Here is a 21215-nt window from a genome sequence, read left to right as displayed (position 1 = left end):
TGAGTTATGCCAGGTAAACTAAGGCCTTAAAACAAATTTGTAATTTTGTGCAATCAGTGAGAGCACCTCAGTTACCAACATTGGGGCAATAAGGGGGGATGGCAAAGGGGCATTACAGAGCTCGAAGTTATAGTGTCTGTTCAGAGGAGCAATTGGCCCATAGGGTTAACTCCTGTTTTTTTTTTTTTTTTTACCATCTGGACAGTAAAAAAAGCCAATGTTATTAAGGGGAAACATCTTAAAACGTAACTTAACACAAGCTTCCACTAAGTTAACTAATGACAAATCTGCAAATAAAATGTGGTAAAACTCTGTCTGTAATGTAGGTTATAATTTACTTGGGTACAACAGGTTGCTTTTAACTAAGTATTCCATCTGATATATCTATGCAAGATAATTCCATTGACGCATTGATCTTCCCCATGCAGGATGTGTACAGTGGCCTGGTGGGACCATTGTTAACTTGCAGGAAGGGAGTGTTAGACAGCAAAGGTCGGAGAAAGGATGTCGATCGGGAATTTGCTCTTCTCTTCTTGGTGTTTGATGAAAACTATTCATGGTACCTTAATGAAAATATCGAAAAATATATTCACAAGGACCCCAGTGATGTCAATATCACAGAGGAATTTGAGGAAAGTAATAAAATGCACGGTAGGTAATTTAATTTTTCATTAGTTTCATATTTGTATTTCATTTAAAGTGTGTGTGTATGTATATTTGAGTGTGTGTATATACTGCGTATATACACAGTATATAGATCTCTTCTGTAGCTCTAAACTGGTAACCTGTAGAAATGTTTAAAGCGTCGCCTATGGAGATTTTTACGTATCAATGTTTGTCGCCATTCCAGGAGTGTGGGCAATTTGAAGCATGACATGTTGGGTATCTATTTACGTGGCGTAACATTATCTTTCACATTATAGAAAAAAACTGGGTTAACTTTACTGTTTTCTTATTTTTTAATTAAAAAAAGTGTCATTTTGCCCAATAAATTGCGTTTGTATAACCTCCATTTTATTTTCTAGGGTCTCTGTTAAAAAAAATATATATATATATATATATATATATATATATAATGTTTGAGGGTTCTAAGTCCATTTTCTAGCAAAAAATACTGATTTTAACTTAAGTGTCAGAAATAGGCCTGGTCCTTAAGTGGTTAACGCAGTATATTTCTGTGCGTTAGTTAGTGGAGTGTGTCTGTGTAGCTGGTACTCAGGTTAAAGTGCACCAAACACCACTTTCCATTGATTAAAGTGCATGCACTTACACATTTCCACATCTTTATTACATTTTCTTAATAAGCACCTTTGCATTATGTCTGGGAGGCTAACAAGGAGTGGACGACATTCATGGCACTGTGAGGAGGCCGGGAGCGTATGTGTCCGCAGGCAAAGGTGGATGTGGTCAGTCCTCAGGCAGGGCACCATTTCCTTTGTTTAGTGATGTTGCCTGTGCTATCCAGCCACAGCATGCAGAGGAGGTGGTGGACTGGTTTACTAAACCATCCTCATCCTCCATAAGCCAATCAGAGACTAGTGCACAGTCCACTGCAGTTGCCAGAGTGGCTAAATCTGCCTCCTTGTCCACAGCTATTTCTCCCATAGCCCCAGCATCAGGCAGGGAGGAGTCGGCTGAGTTATTTGAACACAGCGTCAGCCACTTGCTCCTTGACAATGACTGCTAGAGCAGACTCTGTGTGGCAACATGGACAGGGCACTCAAGGCAGAGCAGCGGGAGGAAGAGGAGGACATCCTTTCCTCTCAAGGCCCGCTTTATGCAGACACCATTCTTCCTACACCACAGAATGCACAAGAGGAGAGAGACCCATATGGAAGAAAAATATATTTCCAATATATTTAGGGAAAAAAAAATTAGAAATATATTGAATATGGCCAAAATTGTTGCATTTCAAATATATTTCCAATATATTTGGGAAAAATAAATTAGAAATGTTTTTTTTAAATATATTTTAAATATATTTTTCTTCCATGTGGGGAGGAGGAGGATTCTGGCAGTTTTGGAGGCATTGATGCAGAGGAAGTCATACGTCAACCCTCAACAGATGGTTTTCTATCCCCAGAACCCTTGGGAGTAGTATGTGGCTGGGAAGAGGGAGTTCCAGATACTGTAATCCTCAGTGACCCTGAGGTCTGCTTCTCATGCCTCCGCAAACTTGCGGCACATGGGCTTCCTCGTGCTTCAAAGCCTACGAAAGAACCCAAGAAAACGTGGCATCAAGGAGAAGAATCACTATTAGTTGACAACCCTCCTTGACCATCCTTACAAGGGGAAAGTCTCAGAACTCATCCCATCCCCACAGAGGGTGCAGAAGATGAAATCTTTGGAGGACACTTTAAAGAGGAGTTTATCTAATTCTTTTCCCGACTCTGGTAGGTTACAGTGTCGTTGAAAACGTAGTTTTGAGGCTTCTGTTGGTCAAGAAAGGAGCAATGGAGAAGGGGGCTGCCTAAGTGATGGATTTTACAATTTTTTTAGTCCTCGCCACTCAGGGCTCTCAGCTTCCACATCCCATGGGTAGCGTCTGCATCATATGGTAGACAATTATCTAGGGGCGAAAAAAACTGAGATGGAAAGATTTCCAGTTGACGATCCCCTGGGTTACTGGGTCATGAGAATAGACCACTGGCCAGAACTTGCCCAGTAGGCAATTGAGCTGCTGGGCTTCCCTGCATCCAGCGTGCTTTCTGAACGGGCATTCAGTGCTGGTGGAGGTTTTGTTACTGATAATTGAACGCATCTGTCCACAGACTCCATGGATCGTCTGACATCTATCAAAATGAATCCTGGATTACTAGCAGCTATAAAGCCCCTGATGCTGATTTCACAGATTAGGTGTTTTTGGGATGTGGAATCTCTGCAAGACTTGTAGGCTGTTGTGGGTGTTGATTTAATCTGAAAGAAATGTTTTTGGTGTAGGTTTCGTGGGCACAATTAACACCCAAAGACCAATTTTTCCACACCTGTTCAATTTTTGACAACAAGGCTAATTCTTGCTTTCATCAAGAGTACCTCTATAGGGTTACGGTGTGAAGGTGCCACAGACACCCAAAGAGAAAGTTTTCCACACCTGTTTAACAGGTGCAAAGCGTTTCAATTTTTGACAACAAGGCTAATTCTTGCTTTCATCAAGAGTACCTCTATAGGGTTACGGTGTGAAGGTGCCACAGACACCCAAAGAGAAAGTTTTCCACACCTGTTTAACAGGTGCAAAGCTTTTCAATTTTTGACAGTAAGGCTAATTCTTGCTTTCAACAAGAGTACCTCTATAGGGCTTTGGTGTGAAGGCACCTTCGATACCCAAAGACCAATTTTTCCGCACCTGTTACTTCTATCCAAAGTCTGTGGAAGAGACACCAGAATTTATCCAAAAAACTCTCTAAACTTGTTCCCAGTGCACTACATTGTGGCCTCATCATACAGACTGGCTCCCCAAACCGTTGTTTTCAAAATAAAGAAAGCTTGCAAGGAAAATGTCATTTTTTTGGCTCTATAATTGCAATTATTTCTGCAGCGGCTTCTATACACAGTACAGATGTACCACTTTACAGGTAGACTAAGGGGACCCCCCAGGCACTATATTGAAAGGAGTTTTTCATTTTTATTGTTCTTTCTCATTTTAATGCTTTTACTTTAAGCATCAGTAAATCACTGCTCATTTTAAAAAGGATGTTTATTTACAAACATTTTTTTCATTGATACATGTCCCCCAGGGCAGTACCTGGACCCCCATAACCATCGTATGTCCAATCACTTGCATATAAGCTTTCAAAATGGGCACTTTTGATTTTTCCAGTTCAGGTCCCATAAACTTCAATGGGGTTCGTTATTCGAGTCTGAACTTTCGAGATGTTCGAAAGTTCTGGTGCGAGCTAGACAAGGAGTCATTCGGCCCATTGCTAGTAGGTAAGAGAACCAGAACCTTTGCTAAGTAGAAGAGTGGGATTGATAATAAAGTTGGCAATGCCTCCATCCAGGACAGGACCTATGTGAAGAGAGGGAATTCCTTTCCTGGGAAATTAATCAGTAATCTAATTAAAGTAATTGGGTGTACAGGAACTCCTGAAACCAACATATAACATTGCTATAAGTATATAGATGCACCTTAATTTAGAAATAAGCTTTATATGAAAGAAAAAATGAATAATGGTGCATACATCCAATGTACAAACATGTATTATCAGAGATGAACCCACAAGAATCCTGGTGGAACTGTGCACATTTACCCATATACACATATATATATATAGTAATTAATAGAGTACCTCCAAAAGAATGTTGCATCAATGTCCGGTTGCAGAGGCTCCTGAGGATAATCACAATAAATTCTATTGCAATAAACATGTTCACCTGCTAATATACAGCAAGGTGACCGCTATGCACACAGAGTCGCACAGAACTAGCTACAGTATCTTGCACTGTGCATGTGAGATAATAACATTAGGACAGAGATACAGATACATATTCAAGAGCCTATGGGCAGCTGCAGTTAAGCTATTAGAACATAGGAATACTTTATGTATTTCAGTTTTTCTCTCTTTTCACTTCCTCCTTCTGGTGTTTTTAAGCCAGCCCCACAGAGAACGAAAGTGATGTACACAAATACCTCACAGCACATGCAAATACAGACAGTAGAGGACAGCAGACCTCTACAGTACATAATCAGAATACCAGTCAGTGTATTCATATATTACCTCTTTTTACCGCTCCAATTGTTCACTACTGTATTATAAAGGAAATCCCTTCTTTAGTTGCTTTCTTTCATCCTCTAGGGTCCTCCTCTTATCAAAGCCTGATTTGTGGACAATCACACTGTCCAATTGACAGTGCACCCTGTGTAGTGACAGTGTCTGCGGATGCACCTGCCGCTCACGCACCTGTCATTTATGTTCCAAAGTCATTAGCAGACGTCAGTCCCACACCAACCCCAGAAACATCACTAAAGCACACCACAGTACACAGTGGGGTTTATTTACTAAAACTGGAGAGTGCAGAATCTGGTGCAGCCCTGCATAGAAACCAATCAGCTTCCAGATTTTTTGTCAAAGCTTAATTGAACAAGCTGAAGTTAGAAGCTGATTGGCTACCATGTACAGCTGCACCAGATTTTGAACTCTCCAGTTTTAGTAAATCAACCCCTATATGTTTTGGTGTGGTGCAATTTGAAAAAAGGGTCTTGCACTTTTTTGTGCGTTTTGTTATACATAGGGCATCTCTTTTCAAATTAATGGGCTACCCTAAGCATGACACATGAAATCGCTCAAAAACACGTACGCACTGCCATACCTGCATAGAAGTGAACTAAGCCTTAGATTAGTTCCTTTTGTACATGTTTCCAGGAAAGGCATGCATAGAAATGTTGCCCTAAGAACTGCTGCTAATGATTTAACAAGGTTTCAATAATTAATTTTAGTTTGTTCTGTATTATTCTGTTATTCTGTTACTGACCCAAAAAGCAAATGATTCCACAGCAAAGTTTTGGAAACTTCCTTTATTTTATTTTGTTTTCTGTATGTGCAACTAAGAAATGTATGTGGGGAAAAAATATTTCAATACCCTCTATTGGAAATGGCTCATATGGGTATTTTCAAATTACAGATTGCTGGTTGATTGCTGAATATGTCTTTCTTGTATTCCAGCTATAAACGGTAAGCTCTATGGAAATCTACATGGTCTGACCATGATCGAGGGTGAAAAGACCAACTGGTACCTGATAGGACTGGGGGAAGAAGTTGACATGCACACTGTCCATTTCCATGCTCAAAGCTTTCTGTACAGGGTGAGTGCAAGTGAGATCCTCTGCTCATTCCTACCAATATGGTAGGAAAATACATTGTCCAATGTTTAAAAACATTGCTAGATTGCTTTAAAAAATGCCGGTATTCTTTCCTGGGTGTACAAAATATTAATAGGTAAAGTTGATCCAGGGAATATCTGATTGCCTCTCGGGGGATCAGGAAGGAATTTATTTCCCCTGCTGTGGCAAATTGGATCATGCTTTACTGGGGTTTTTTCGCCTTCCTCTGGATCAACTGCAGGTATAGGTTCGTGTATATGGGATTGTATGGTTGGGTTTTCTTTACAGTTTTTTTTTTTTTGTTTTTTATTGGTTGAGCCAGATGGACTTGTGTCTTTTTTCAACCTGACTAACTATGTAATCTATTATTATTGCTGTTGCTTATAATGAATCTCATAGTGCCCAAACAGCAGGCATTGAGACTTTTTTTGTTATGTTCCTGAGCACTCCATGAGCCCGCAATCCCATAGGGCTATTTCTAGAGAAAAGGAGCACTGCAAAGAACGGTCCCCCTAGGCAGATATACAAAAGTGACACCAAATGCCGTAAATTGCATGACATAATCAAATTCACTAGTAGCAATTACCAAGATGACTGTCTTCACACAGAGACAAATCGCAGAACAAGGCATTGTAGGTCTTTAAAAACAAAGGATTCCTGCGAGCTACCTGCCCCTGTTAGATTCTTAAAATGCCGCAAACACTTCACTTCTCATAAAAAGTGTAAAAATCTAAAATCTATAAAATTGTGTTGCGCAGAATAAAAATCTATATAATAAAATGCTCTTAATAAATAATTGCATAAGCTGGTACAACCAATGTCCTTCCTCAAATAAAAGTCTGGTGTGCAAATAACAATCAATATCAAATGTAAAAAATATTGGTGAATAAAATTAATATATTAAATAGGGTGCTCTCAATAAATCCTCTAAAAACTTTCATATAAGTGTAAAGTGCATATGCTGTGCAATATCCATCAATACATAAAACCACAGTGATAAACCAATTGTAATAAAAACCTTTGCAAATTAATCCTATTATGACGTGCAAATATCCATAAATACAACCAATTTTATCTATAGTGTCCATTAAACAATAAATAATTAAATATGGTAATATAGTGTCCAAAAGATAGAAATAAAAAATCAAGTCCAAAGTGAATCTGTGGAAATAACAGAAACTATGCTGTGCTCAAAACCACCAGTAGGTGGCAGGTGCTCCCCAGACTTGTGAGTGACTGGGATGTCACTGATCCTACAACCGCTGTGCACCCCCTTCGTGAGTGGGCGCTCACCTCAGAAAAGATTAAACCAGGCACATCATTTGGGGCTCCTAATCAGGGATAGCCCTTCCCAGTGATACTATGGTCCGTGGCTCTGAAGTCAGCCCTTATAACGAAGCTCAGGGGAGCTGCTTCATCCACATCCTCTTACACCAGCACAGGGTGTCACCACATGATATGCAAGAAATAAAATCTCCAATAGTGCTTATACCTTTAAGATAATTTATTAAAAAAAAACGATGTAAACTCACATTTAACGGTGCAAACATGCACCTTTTGCAGGCAGTGTGCAATCAAACAATCCAAGCCGTGATGGCAAAGCAGGAGACGCTGTGGCTGTGTATCCTTTAGCCCTTATAACGAAGCTCGGGTGAGCTGCTTCATCCACATCCTCTTACTCCAGCACAGGGTGTCACCACATGATATGCAAGAAATAAAATCTCCAATAGTGCTTATACCTTTAAGATACTTTATTTCAAACAAAAAGAACCGATGTAAACTCACATTTAATGGTGCAAACATGCACCTTTTGCAGGCAGTGTGCAATCAAACAATCCAAGCCGTGATGGCAAAGCAGGAGACACTGCGGCTGTGTATCCTCTCCTATACCAATGCAGCCAGACAGTCTCACACTCAGTGAAGCGCTCTGTCAGCAACAGGTGTGACCAGAAATGTGTGGACTGACACAGAGAATATTAGACATAATTAAGGTGTAAAGAATATAATTTATTTAAAAATAAGTGAATAACACAAATGTAAACGCACCTCCAGAAAACTATAACTGTGTAAATCCAACCAGATAACCAAACAATAGTGACACACAGCAAACAACTGCTCAAACCTAGAGGCTCGTGGGCGTGCGACGTACCGGTACGTCGCTTTGCCCAGGAGGGGCTGACTGCCGCCGTATATAGTCGTGCGGCAGTCGGCAAGTGGTTAATAAGGAAAAGATCAGCTGCAGGGAGATTACATGCGTTACTGTTGACTAGTTCTTTTTCTTCTGCTTGCCTTTTTTTGGCACAGCTTCCACAGGACAGGTCCTTTTTGAGTGCAGCAGTGATCTTTGTGTCAGAAAAGAGTTGGGGAAGCAGGGAAGTAGAGTCAGTAAAAAATGTCTGTGCTAATTTAGGATAAAGAGGTTTCTTAAGGACAAGGGAGCAATTGTTTATGGACATATTAACTAATAGCAGAACTAAACCCACCAATTTAATGGTTTTCCAAAAACGCTATATTCAAGACAATCCTTGAATGATAACTGTTACATTTACTAGTGTGCTTATGTTGGCTCTCAACATAACCAACAAACCATCAATTGGCTGGTATCATGGTTGATCAGATGTGTAGCACCATGGCAACTAGTGAGGCAAAGATGGCAGCTTCCTTGGCTGTAAAGGATAGGAGGGTTTAATTCCACTTTAAGTCAGCGCTTTGGCACCACCCCACACTCTTTTCTGTTAGTGATGTTCAAACGTTACATTGAGAGATGTTGGGAGGTAGGTCAGCCCCTTGACTTGGGCTTACACCTTGCCATTTGCAATCTGAGTGTATTTGGGTTCAGAGGTTAAAAAGAGCGCTATCGAAGATTAACTTAAAATAGTTTTTCCATGTGATATTGGGGATCTAATGAATTGGGTAGTATTCACAAGTAATTCACAAGTACCTGTCAACCTCAGATCAACCAGGTATGGGTCACATGTCTGATATAACCTGTTTTACCTGCTTTGGAGCATTATTCATGCAAAGTCATGTTGGCGCCACAACATGAGTCAGTTGCAATGTAAAGCATGAATCTATTATTATACTTTTTCAAGTAGAGTTATTTTATGTATTCCCTAAAACAAAACTGTAAGCTCACAGAGAGTAGTAATAAATGGCCCAAACAGCTGGCTCTCAGGTATTGTCTATAGGGAGTAGGTGGGCAAGAGGTGTAATTAACAGTGTGGGGGTGGTATGAAGGGAATGCAGTTTAAGTGTAAATGTACCTTCTTAAGGCTTATGATATCAGCTATTTGCTATTGTTGTCAGCAAAAACCTTTTTTTGTTTTCAATAGAGTAGGGAAAGGTTAGCAACCCCATGGGTTTTTTTTTTTTTATTGCTTTCTGTGTCCCGATTGGGGAGATTTACCCTCTCTATTTGTCCTGGTAACCACTATCAGTGGGAAAGGAGCTATGTTCTTGGCACATCACATAGCCAAATTAATTTTAGGTGGCGATATGTGCAGTGAGAAGGGAGAAGAGAACACCTCTGTCACTGATGCAGAATTGTTCTAGGTCTGCAAACTATGGAGTTGATTTACTAAATCTGGAGCGTGCAAAATCTGGTACAGCTCCGATTTACTAAAACTGGAGAGTGCAAAATCTGGTACAGCTCTGCATAGAAACCAATCAGCTTCCATTTTTTTTTGTCAAAGGTGAAGTTAGAAGCTGATTGGCTATCATGCACAGCTGCACCAGATTTTTGCACTTTCCACTTTTAGTAAACCCCTATGTCTGATTTTATTGTATACTGGCACAGTGCTGGTACTGCAGGAATCCAACATAATTAAATTGCCACATAGGGAGCGGTATTTGGGAACCTACCCCCTTTTTTTATAGGGGCTCCAAAATTCTAATAAGCTCCTTGCTCAAATGCTTTCCTTTTTTTTTTGTGGGGAGAGATTCCAGAAAAAAAAGTACATTTTCCAGGGTACTTCATAGGCCCAATTAGTATTTTGAAATGCACCTAAAATATAGCAAGTATTTAATGTTTGAGTTCAGGTCTTCTTTATCTTGTTTCAAAATATGGATCAAAGTTCCTCATGAGAATAGCGGAAGCAGTTTCAGCGGCTGTATTAATTGTCACGAGGCAAAGAACTGTACATACATAGCAGTGGTCCTCAAATTTTCTAACACCTTCTCTGGTACTACTAAGTAGATAGAATAAGGTGGACCTCTGAATCTGTGACTTGATTCACAGTGGGCCTTAGGTGACCTGAGGCCCATTGTGAATCAAGCCACAGATTCAGAGGTCCACCTTAATCTATCTACTTCTTAGTAATACCAGGTAAGGTGCTTGATACTTCAGAAACTTTTTATTGTCAGTCCTATATGGTGGAGGGAGAGCTTGGACTTTGGTATCTCACCAGTAGCTTTCTTCTTTTATTATAGAAAGACACTGAACACCGAGCAGATGTGTTTGACCTCTTTCCTGGGACATTTCAGACTATAGAGCTGGTGGCTGGTAACCCAGGGACCTGGCTTCTTCACTGTCATGTCAATGATCACATCCATGCTGGCATGGAGACAACAATTACTGTGAAGAAGAGGTCAGGTAAGTTTAAATGCAGTTTTGATTCTTCTGCAATTTTCTGGAGCACATTCTCTGGAAATTTTGAGCACCCAGCACTCCTGGCACCATAACTTCACCCGTGCTTCTCGGAAACATTTTTGGACAAACCTTAGTCTTAACCTCCCTGGCGGTGATCCCGAGCGTGACTCGGGTTGATTTTTTCTATCAGGAGCGGTAACCCTGAGTCACGCTCGGAGTAGATGTGCAGAGAGCGCAGCGGTGTCTCTTACCTTCTCCTGGCGATCCAGCGATGATCTCTCATTGCTGTGACCGCCAGCCGAGAGTCCCGCCGCTCCTCCGTCCTCCGTTGGTGTGATGACTTCCTAGTTCCGTTCCCTGCAGCAGCAATGCTGCATGGGAGCGGAACTAGGGAGGGAAATTCAAAAAAAAAAAAAAAACGTTGCACAAAACACAAACACATAACACATTTTATATGTATATATATATATATATGCATATATATATATGTGTATATATATATATATATATATATATATATATACCGGTATATATATATATGCATATATATATATATATATATATATATATATATGTATATATGTATATATATATATATATGCACACACACACACACACATATATATATATATATATATATATATATATATATATACAGTATGTATATATATATATATATATATATATATATATATATATATATATATATATATATATAAAATTATATTATTGATTCAATTATAATTCATGCGTTATATATTACATATATATATGTGTGTATGTATATATATATATATATATATATATATATATACACACACATATATATATATATATATATATATATATATATATATATATATATATATATATATATATAATGCATGAATTATAATCTAATCAATAATATAATTTTATTATATATATTATATATTAAATAATAAAATTATATTATTGATTTGATTATAATTCATGTGTTTGTGTTTCAAATTTATCACATCTGGGATGTCTACTAGACTCTTGTTTTGGTCAGGTTTAAGTCAGTAATTACTAAGAATTGTAGGCCTATAATACATAACGCCAAATTTCCATGAAAAGAATTGTACCGCTTTTGGTATGTAATTCCTGACAGAATCATACCTCCAGGGAGGTTAAAAGGCTTTTTTTTAAGCCGTTTATATATGTAAGGCAGGAGCTAGTGAGTAAATCAGAGCTTTTGTATCATGGAAGGCCTGCTTTAAAACACAACTCACAGGAAGCACAAGCAGAAGCACAAGAGAAAATTACCCTTGCAGCTGGGCCCCCCTCACTCCAAGGGTTAACTGCTGGTTAAGTGTAAGGTATAGACATAAGGGGTCACACTATTCCTAAAAGGTCTGCATTCTTCATCTGCATTGTCCATCAACGCACCCGCCCCAAGAGACCACCCACAGCCTGGAGTAGAGGAGAACACCAGGGCCTGCTGGAGCAGGGTAAGAGGTAAGTAATACAACCTCTTCAGCCCCCCCTAGACCTAATGAGCATTTAACCCTTGCAGTACTGATGCCACCCCCACTGCAGCCCAACTATGTTCCTTGCATGCGACTGCAGGGCAGTTGTGGCACAGCCACATTCACTTGAATAGGAGGCATACATACAGCCCACCAACATCATCACGTACAATGCAGGGCCAGCAACCATCACTGATCCTGCATTTTAATTGATAATATTGAGGGCCCAGCCACATTCCAGGGCAAGAGTGCCAGCTGCCACAGCACCAATAAATAATGTAAAGACATTGGCCTGTTGTTTCTCTCCTAGACTAAACAAGCAATAAATCCTTAATAATGGGGGAGGAGGTTCTTTTTTTTAACCATTTGATTTGTGGAATGTAGGGAAATTATGTTACGTGAGGTACACACTGAAAGTTTTTTTTTCCATTCAGCCCAGCAAGCCAAACAAAAACCAGCAGGTCGCTGTACTAACACAATTGATGTTAGTACAGAAATCTCCCCCGCTGAGCTATTGTGTTATAACAGGGGGCCCACTGATCAGTGGGCCCTTGCGGGGGTTGGGGGGGCCCGCTGATCAGCGGGCCCCCCCAACCCCCGCAAGGGCCCACTGATAAGCGGGCCCCTACAAGAGCCCACTATTCAGCACTCGCAGCTACTAACTGCGAACACTGATCAGGTGCTGGTCGGATACTAGTTTTCCAACATGCTACTGGCAGAATGTTGGCAGGTTTCTGTTAATCCCGGCCGGTATTCAGCCTTTGTGTACCAGCCTTTAGGAGAATACATTGATGTGAACTACAGAAATATATGACAGATGCTGGACCAGCGCTATTAAACCCACAGTGTGAGGGGAAAATTATAAAGACGAATGTAAACAATAGATATAAAAGCAGATATAGAGAATCCAAAAGTATTGATAAAAAACACAATAATGATAAATGTTTCAGGTGTATATAGATACAAAGTCCATGGAGTAGAGTCTATGTAGAGATGGATGGCTGGGTGGCCGCCGGCTCTATCAGAGTTAGGAGGAGACTCTGTGCATGGTAGATAAATAAAAGAGAGAGAACAGAGCAGCGCCACCTGAGTGTAGTGTTAAAACAATACTTTATTGGCATAAAAGGTAATGCACTCACATGAGTGATAGGAAAGCAGGCTCTACTGCGATCCACTGCAGGGGAGGCAGGAGAGGCACTGCCTGACGAAGGGGCATGCATGCCTCGAATGCTAGCACCACCCCGCTTCCACCGGATGTGATGAGGGAGAAGCTGTGACGCCGACAGGACACCAGGAAGTGCCAGAAGCCACTGACGCAGCCAGGACCCAGGGCTGTCTGCACCTCTCCTGCCTCCCCTGCAGTGGATCGGATGACTTGCAGTAAAGCCTGCTTTCCTATCACTCATGTGAGTGCATTACCTTTTATGCCAATAAAGTATTGTTTTAATACTACACTCAGGTGGCGCTGCTCTGTTCTCTCTCTTTTATTTATTTACCATTGATGTCTCTTTTATTTATCTACCATTGATGTGAACTAACAGTTGCTTTTTTTTTTTTTTCAGAGGAAATTATTCGTCCCAAAGGTAAGTAATGATAAAAAGTTGTATAGTCTTCATAAATTGTCATCAGCTTCTTCTTGAATTACTTTTATTACTTGCATTACAGATACTGTTGGCTCCACCGGAGTGCCATTCCTAGGAAAAGTCCTTACAGTGGACCAGGCATACACGGCTCTGGTCGCTCTCCTGTCCATCGGTTTGGTCTTGTTGGTGCTGCTGGTGGTCGTACTGTCATCGCTCCACTTTAGAAAGAAAAAGATGCACTACAATACAATTTATAATGGATCACTGCCATTGAATGCCATATGAGAAGACCTCTGATGCACTGGGTGCTCTATGAACAAGTGCCTTGGAACTCTGTGCAGCTTCACTTTACTACTACATGTTTACAAGTACATATGGAATGTTGAGAGGTGTCTATACCCCCCACCCAAGCGTGAACTTTTATTGAATGTTAACAGGGAGATTGCAATGGGGAGGAAGTGGATAAATACCTCCCATGCCCATGCTGCTTATACATGTAAAGTACGCAGGACAGGCGCAGGACAGGACTGGCAATCTGGAATTTTTTATAGTGTCTTTGGACTAAAAAAAAAAAAAAAAAAAGCTATTTTGAGCCACTTACTCTCAGGGGAGTAAATAAAAATACAGGCCCAATTTAAAGCTGAACTCTGAGGAAAGGAAAAATGCCCCTTTGCAATGGGAATGCCTCTGCACTACAATGGGTTAAACATTCATTTAGGTCGAGGAGATTGCACTTACCTGATCCTCCTCTACTGCAGACTCCTTCCAGGCTGTAAGATTGGTCCCTGCAACCTCTTACCCCCCATACTCCAGCAGTTGCAGGTCCTCTGATGTCACCCAGTCCAATGCAGAGCCCATAAACCTGCACTGGACATGAGGACGCTGACGAACAGTCCACCATTTCAGCATGTTTTTTTTTTTATTGTAATGAGTGCTTTTTATTCAGAGCTGGGGGCTGGTCTGAAATAATTAGCATTTTTTTTTTGTGCACAATGTGTTTTAACAAACTTGCCATAAAGCTTATTATGCACTAGTAGATTTTCAAACAAACATTGTGAATTGTCCTAAGAAAATTCTCATTACAATCAATGACTTGATGACTGTTGTTCAAAAGTACTTCAAAATCTTTGCAGTATAAAAGGAAGGAAACAATCCAGAGTGCCGCACACCATCAGGACCCGGCAGTCACTATAGTAGAAGCAGCCTCAGCCTGGCTCTGTCCAGGCCACCCCGCCCCCCCCGACATGTTTCGCCCCTCCCAACTTCATGGCTAAGCCCTGGCGAAATGTGTTGGGGGAGTGTTGTTATCATTCCTTTTTACTGTATGCATTGAGCCAGGACAGGCTCTCCCCATCCTCAACCCTCAGTGTGGGTCATCGGACTGGGACACACAGGAACCCCCAGTGTGGGTCATCGGACTGGGACACACAGAAACCTCGAGCGGCACCCCTAGTTTTTTCAGTGTGGGTACTTCAAACTTTTGCTTGCTTTTAACAATTCATTTTGGAATGAATGTCCCAAACAAAAAGCACATTTGCTGTTAGAAATGTGTTAGTTCAAGAAAAGTATTCCATTCGATTTTCTTGTCACTGCGGTCAAAAATGAACTTTGATTTGAATTTTGAACAAAACTCTACTAGTGTATGAGAATAAGGGCATCCCCACAGGGTGGTACTGTGGATGCAGACATAGTACAAAAGTGCCACATCCCAAAATAAGTTACAAATTTAGTAAATTAACTCTAATGGACTTTTTAGGCACCAAAATACAACAAATTGTCTAAAAAAAATTGTTTTTATTACATTTGGATTAAAATACAAATTACAAATTAAAATTCATGCGATACATAACCAACATTCCCCAGTGTCTTTGGGTTATGTGCCAGCCAGGCAAATGATGATCCACAACACTTGTTATCATTGATTGGTATATGTTATTACTATATGCAGAGTTGTATAAAGTACTCAAAACCCATACTTTAGTAAAAGTACAAGTGCTCGATCAAAAAGTGACTTGAGTAGAAGTGGAAGTGCTCGATCAAAAAGTGACTTGAGTAGAAGTACTAAAGTATTCAACATTTTTTGTACTTAAGTATTGCAAGTAGTTTTTTTAAAAATTTTGCTACTCAAGTACTGAAAGTAAAAGTACCAGTAGTTTTGATAAAAAAATTGCTACACAAGTACTGAAAGTAAAAGTACAAGTACTGTGTTATGTAGTTATTAAAGAAAGAAGTCAAAAGTTTGAACATCATATTGTTTTTTATTATTTCAAATGCAGCTTTTATTTATACATACAGTAGCATTTATTTTCGTATGCGCTGATAATACACACGTTTTGAGCTTCATGAAACCTGCCATCTACTGTTCTGGCAGTGGTAATTTTTATAATAGTAACGAGTAACTATGCAGCACAAAAAAAAAATATTGGAGTAGAAGTATTGAAATCATTGAAAAAATGTAGTGAAGTAAAATTAGAAGTAGGAGAAAAAAATTCTACTCCAGGAAAGTACAGATACCGCCTTTCGGTACTTAAGTACAGTAGTGAAGTAGTTCTACTTAGTTACTATACATCTCTGACTATATGTTTGTATTCATTGCATATCTTTATCCCACTGAAAATATCTACTTCAAGCTCCTGAAGAAGCGCATCCACGTGAAACATGTAGAGCTTCACTCCCCACACATCAACCTACACCAGGCCCATTTAGATATTGACGGCCGTATTTCATTGGCGTATTTACATGGTTATCATGCGGCCATATTGGTGGTTATGGTGATGTTTATGTGGTTTCCTGAGTAGTATATCGCTAGAATTTGAATTTGTATGTTGTATTTTAATCTAATTGAATTGAAAACTATTTTTTTAGACAATTTGTGTATTTTGGCACCTAAAATATCCATTAGAGTTCATTCACTAAATTTGCCTACTGGTGTATGGCCAGCTTAACAGTCATCCTGCCATTAAAATTTACCCAAAACCTTTGACCTAATACTTAAAGCGGTATTGAACCCAAAAACAAAAATGTAATATATTGCAGTGTGCCAAACTTTAGATGTGTTGGCTGCATTTGTTTTCTTTTTTAGGCTGTTTTCCCCCGGTTTTCACGTGAAGGTCTGGCCAGTAACACACCTCCTGTATTAGAGTATCCCCACTCTGGATGAAGGAGCACAGGGGGAACATTGGTAAATGTACTGATCAATGCAGTTATAACATCTAAAAAATTGGTACGCTGCATTATAATAAGTTTACTTTTGAGTTTAATGCCACTTTAACCCATCCCTATAAAGCTGGCCATACATGGCTCAAATTTCAGGCTAATATTGCGAATCGGACAAACTTTGAACTATGGGTGGCCCTGATGGCACCACTTGGCTCGACTAACTTTGATTGTCAAATGGAAGGAGCCATTCACAAAAAAGTTGGCCGACCAGTCCAATCAGCTGGGGTGCGGGCTGTCAGGATACAATATCCAGCAATGCAGTCTCGTCTATACACAATGGGGTTGGTTTACTAAAACTGGAGAGGGCAAAATCTGGTGCATTTAGATTGGTGAACCTGTGTATTTCACTCATTTAGCCCTGAAATCTTTACATGTATGGCCATCTTAACACTTATAACTCTTAACCTGAACCCTAATACTTATCCTATTAAGTACAACAATATACAAATCTTTATCCTTTTCCAACCCCTGACTCTTATCCTTAACCACTTAAGCCCCGGAAGATTTTACCCCCTTCCTGACCAGGGGATTTTTTGCGATTTTTTACTGCGTGACTTTAACGGACAATTGCGCGGTCGTGCGACGCTGTACCTAAACGAATTTCACGTCCTTTTTTTCCCACAAACAGAGCTTTCTTTTGGTGGTATTTGATCACCTGTGCGATTTTTTGATCATGCGCTATAAACAAAAAAATGCGTAAATTTTGCAAAAATAACAATATTTTTCACATTTTTTTTATATGAAATTCCCAAAAAAATGTAAAAATCTAAATTTTTTAACATTTTGGGCCAATTTGTTTTCTGCTACATATGTATGGTAACAAAAAAAAAAATCGCAAACAGCGTATTTTGATTGGTTTGCGCAAAAGTTTACTAACAAAGGGAAAGATTTTTATCATTTTTGGTGGGTTTTTTTAACGCGTAATGGTGGCGATCTGCGATTTTTTTTGGGGTACTGCGACATTGCGGCGGACAGATCAGACCCCTGACTGACATTTTTGACACTTTTGGGGTTACCAGTGACATTACTGCAGTAATCAGTGCTATACATATGCACTGTTACTGCAAAAATTACACTGGCAGGGAAGGGGTTAACTGTATTGGAGAGGGAGGGGTTAAGTGTGTCCTAGGGGCGTGCTTCTAACTGTGATTGGACATGTCTACTACTGTAAAAACAGAGATCAACGGTTCTACATAGTAGAACCGTCTGATCTCCATTTTTACACAGGGAGAATGACAGGCGGCTTGTTTACATAAGCCGCCCGCCTTTCTCCCGCTCTACCGACGATGGTTGTGTGACCGGCGGACATTGAGTCCGCCGGTCACACGCGTGGACCCTCCAGTGAACGAGCCGGGGCGCGCGCTCGCCCACTATTGGCTCACAAACCGGTCACAGGCTAGTGACGTATATATACGTCACTTTGCCTGGCCGGGGCTGACCACCGCAGTATATCTACTTGCGGCGGTCGGCAAGCGGTTAAAGGAATCATGTATGGAAAAGAAATCAGAGGTGGGAATCTTCCGAATTTGACTTGGAGATTCCTACTTTTAGTTAGCCTTCTAGATCTAGAAGGCTTCATAAAAAGCTGGAGACTCTAGATCAAAGCCAGAGGATTTTTAACTTTTGGCAGTGCTATCCTGCTTGGTAAAGTGATTGTAAAGCTTCACATTGTTTTTACAATAAAGTCTGGTCAGAGCCACTGTACTAACTGTCTGATGTTAGTACAGCGATCTCCCCCGCGTCGCTATTGTGTGCTGACAGTTAGACCGCCCCCCACCAGAACACTCTGATCAGTGCTCAGGAGTCGGTCGGCTTCTGTCGGACAGGGTGCCATACACATGGGCCAAATGCGCCGAGTGCCCACCATAGCAAGCTGTCCGCTCCTCCCCCCCCTGCTGAGTGCCCCCGTGCGTGTTTCCTCCCGAGCTGGCTCTGTGTGTCCATTGACACACAGAGCATGACTCGGCCTTGCCCCTCCGCTCTCTTCTTACAGGCTGTGATTGACAGCAGCAGGATCCAATGGCTCCAGCTGCTACCCCTCTGTTCAGTGAGGAGAGAGACGCTGCTCTTGTGCACATTGCTGGATCGAGATCGGGATTAGGTAAGTAAAAGGAGGGGGGGGCAGCATACTAAAGGGTTTTTTACCTTAATGTAGAGAATGCATTAGGATAAAAACCTTCAGGTTTAAAACCACTTTAAAGCAGTTAGCAGTGTGATAGACGCAGTGGGTCATACACATTAGTATTGAAAAAGCAATACTTGGTCTCCAGAAAGGTTATGGTGGTGGTACTTGACCAACTAAAGTAAGTGGAGTACTACTCTAAGACAACAAAGATGCTTTACCATCATTGCTACCTCTGCAATCTTTCCCATAATCTCTTTGTATCATAAACATGGATCTGGTGCTGCTAGAACAACGACAATTTTGGTAGCACTGCATTGCCTACCCTGGCAGAAGTCGTCAGGTCTCAATGTGAAGAGTCCTATCAAAAAAAAATAATGGAGTGGATACAATGGTTAATAAAGTACAGCAAGCATTAGAAAGGTGTTGTATTTTCTACCTTATAGTTAACTGTTTAAGAAGCAACTACAGAACAAAATAGCAACAGTAAACATACAGTTGATTTTAAGTTTCAGCTGAAAAGTGCTAAACAGACACATTAGGATGTAAAATGTTTAGGAAATGTACAATAAAGTGTTTTTTTTTCATACCTGAATTAATCCATTTTTATGAATAAAGCTGTTTATAAAAACTATTTACCAACAAAAGTGTAATATGTCCCTGAAACACCTTTATATGATAAGGATAAGCAAATTAAATCATAGCATTATTGGCAAGTTAACCAACATTTAGATCTCAATGAGCAAAGCACAAAGGAAAGGGTCCAAAAAGACATGGATGAGCGAGTTTGGGGTGGAGGAACTTGACTGGCCTGCAACCCGATAGAACACCTTTGGGATGAATTAGAGCGGAGACTGCAAGCCAGGACTTCTCGTTCCAACATCAGTGCCTGACCTCCAGTGGCGGCTGGTGCTCAAAATTTTTGGGGGGGCGCAAAAAGAAAAATGTAATAGGTATTGCTTCGCGCCAAAAAACGCAGTAAAAAAATTGCGTGACTTTGAAGCTGTGCCCCCTTCAATGCAATGAACACTGTGCTGTGCCCCCTTCAATGCAATAAACACTGTGCTGTGCCCCCTTCAATGCAATGAACACTGTGCTGTGCCCCCTTCAATGCAATAAACACTGTGCTGTGCCCCCTTCAATGCAATAAACACTGTGCTGTGCCCCCACAATGCAGAGTTCAGCGTGCATGCCCCTTTCAATTCAGAGCGCCACAGCATTGTCCCCAATCACTGCAGAGCGCCACAGCATTGTCCCCAATGATTGCAGAGTGCCACAGAATTGTACCCCAATGATTGCAGAGTGCCCACAGCATTGTACCCCAATGATTGCAGAGTGCCCTCAGCATTGTACCCCAATGATTGCAGAGTGCCACAGAATTGTACCCCAATGATTACAGAGTGCCACAGAATTGTACCCCAATGATTGCAGAGTGCCACAGCATTGTACCCCAATGATTGCAGAGTGCCACAGCATTGTACCCCAATGATTGCAGAGTGCCACAGAATTGTACCCCAATGATTGCAGAGTGCCACAGAATTGTACCCCAATGATTGCAGAGTGCCACAGCATTGTACCCCAATGATTGCAGAGTGCCCACAGCATTGTACCCCAATAAATGCAGAGTGCCCACAGCATTGTACCCCAATGATTGCAGAGTGCCCACAGCATTGTACCCCAATAAATGCAGAGTGCCCACAGAATTGTACCCCAATAAATACAGAGCGCCTCAGCATTGTACCCCAATAAATGCAGAGTGCCACAGAATTGTACCCCAATGATTGCAGAGTGCCACAGCATTGTACCCCAATGATTGCAGAGCGCCACAGCATTGTACCCCAATAAATGCAAAGTGCCCACGGCATTGTACCCCAATGATTGCAGAGTGCCACAGCATTGTATCCCAATAAATGCAGAGCGCCACAGCATTGTACCCCAATAAATGCAGAGTGCCCACAGCATTGTCCCCCAATAAATGCAGAGTGCCCACAGCATTGTCCCCCAATAAATGCAGAGTGCCCACAGCATTGTCCCCCAATCAATGCAGAGTGCCCACAGCATTGTACCCCAATAAATGCAGAGTGCCACAGCAATGTACCCCAATAAATGCAGAGTGCCACAGCAATGTACCCCAATAAATGCAGAGTGCCCACAGCATTGTCCCCCAATCAATGCAGAGTGCAGCGTGCGTGCTCCCTTCAATTTAATGCACTTACCTGGCAGTGGCGGCGGCGGGTTCTTCCCTCCTCGATCCAGTCCGTCCTCTCTGCGGCGGTGGCGGCGGGAAGGAGAGCGGCTTCTCCCTCGTCCACCGAGCGGCGGTGACGGTGAGTGACTGACTCACGCACCGGCACCGCCCCCATTGTGACGTCAGGGATCGGATGTCCTGGATGAT

The 21215-nt window shown here is 41.1% G+C and overlaps 1 protein-coding gene across 1 annotated transcript in view; it reads left to right on the top strand.

Moving 5' to 3' along the window:
* Window positions 1-13877, top strand: part of HEPHL1 (hephaestin like 1) — a gene marked incomplete at its 5' end in the record, with an annotated part of 187132 nt that extends 173255 nt beyond the window's left edge. The window contains 5 exons of the mRNA XM_082246441.1: window positions 429-651; window positions 5661-5800; window positions 10247-10409; window positions 13459-13479; window positions 13562-13877. Coding sequence (XP_082102567.1) covers window positions 429-651; window positions 5661-5800; window positions 10247-10409; window positions 13459-13479; window positions 13562-13764 — 750 coding nt within the window. The 3' untranslated portion in view covers window positions 13765-13877. The remainder of the gene's footprint in view (window positions 1-428; window positions 652-5660; window positions 5801-10246; window positions 10410-13458; window positions 13480-13561) is intronic.
* Window positions 13878-21215: the final 7338 nt, after the last annotated feature.

The sequence above is a fragment of the Pelophylax lessonae genome, assembly GCF_965119305.1.
Source record: "Pelophylax lessonae genome assembly, chromosome: 2".
In the NCBI taxonomy this organism is placed as follows: Eukaryota; Metazoa; Chordata; class Amphibia; order Anura; family Ranidae; genus Pelophylax; species Pelophylax lessonae.
This window is presented reverse-complemented; position numbering and strand designations above follow the sequence as displayed.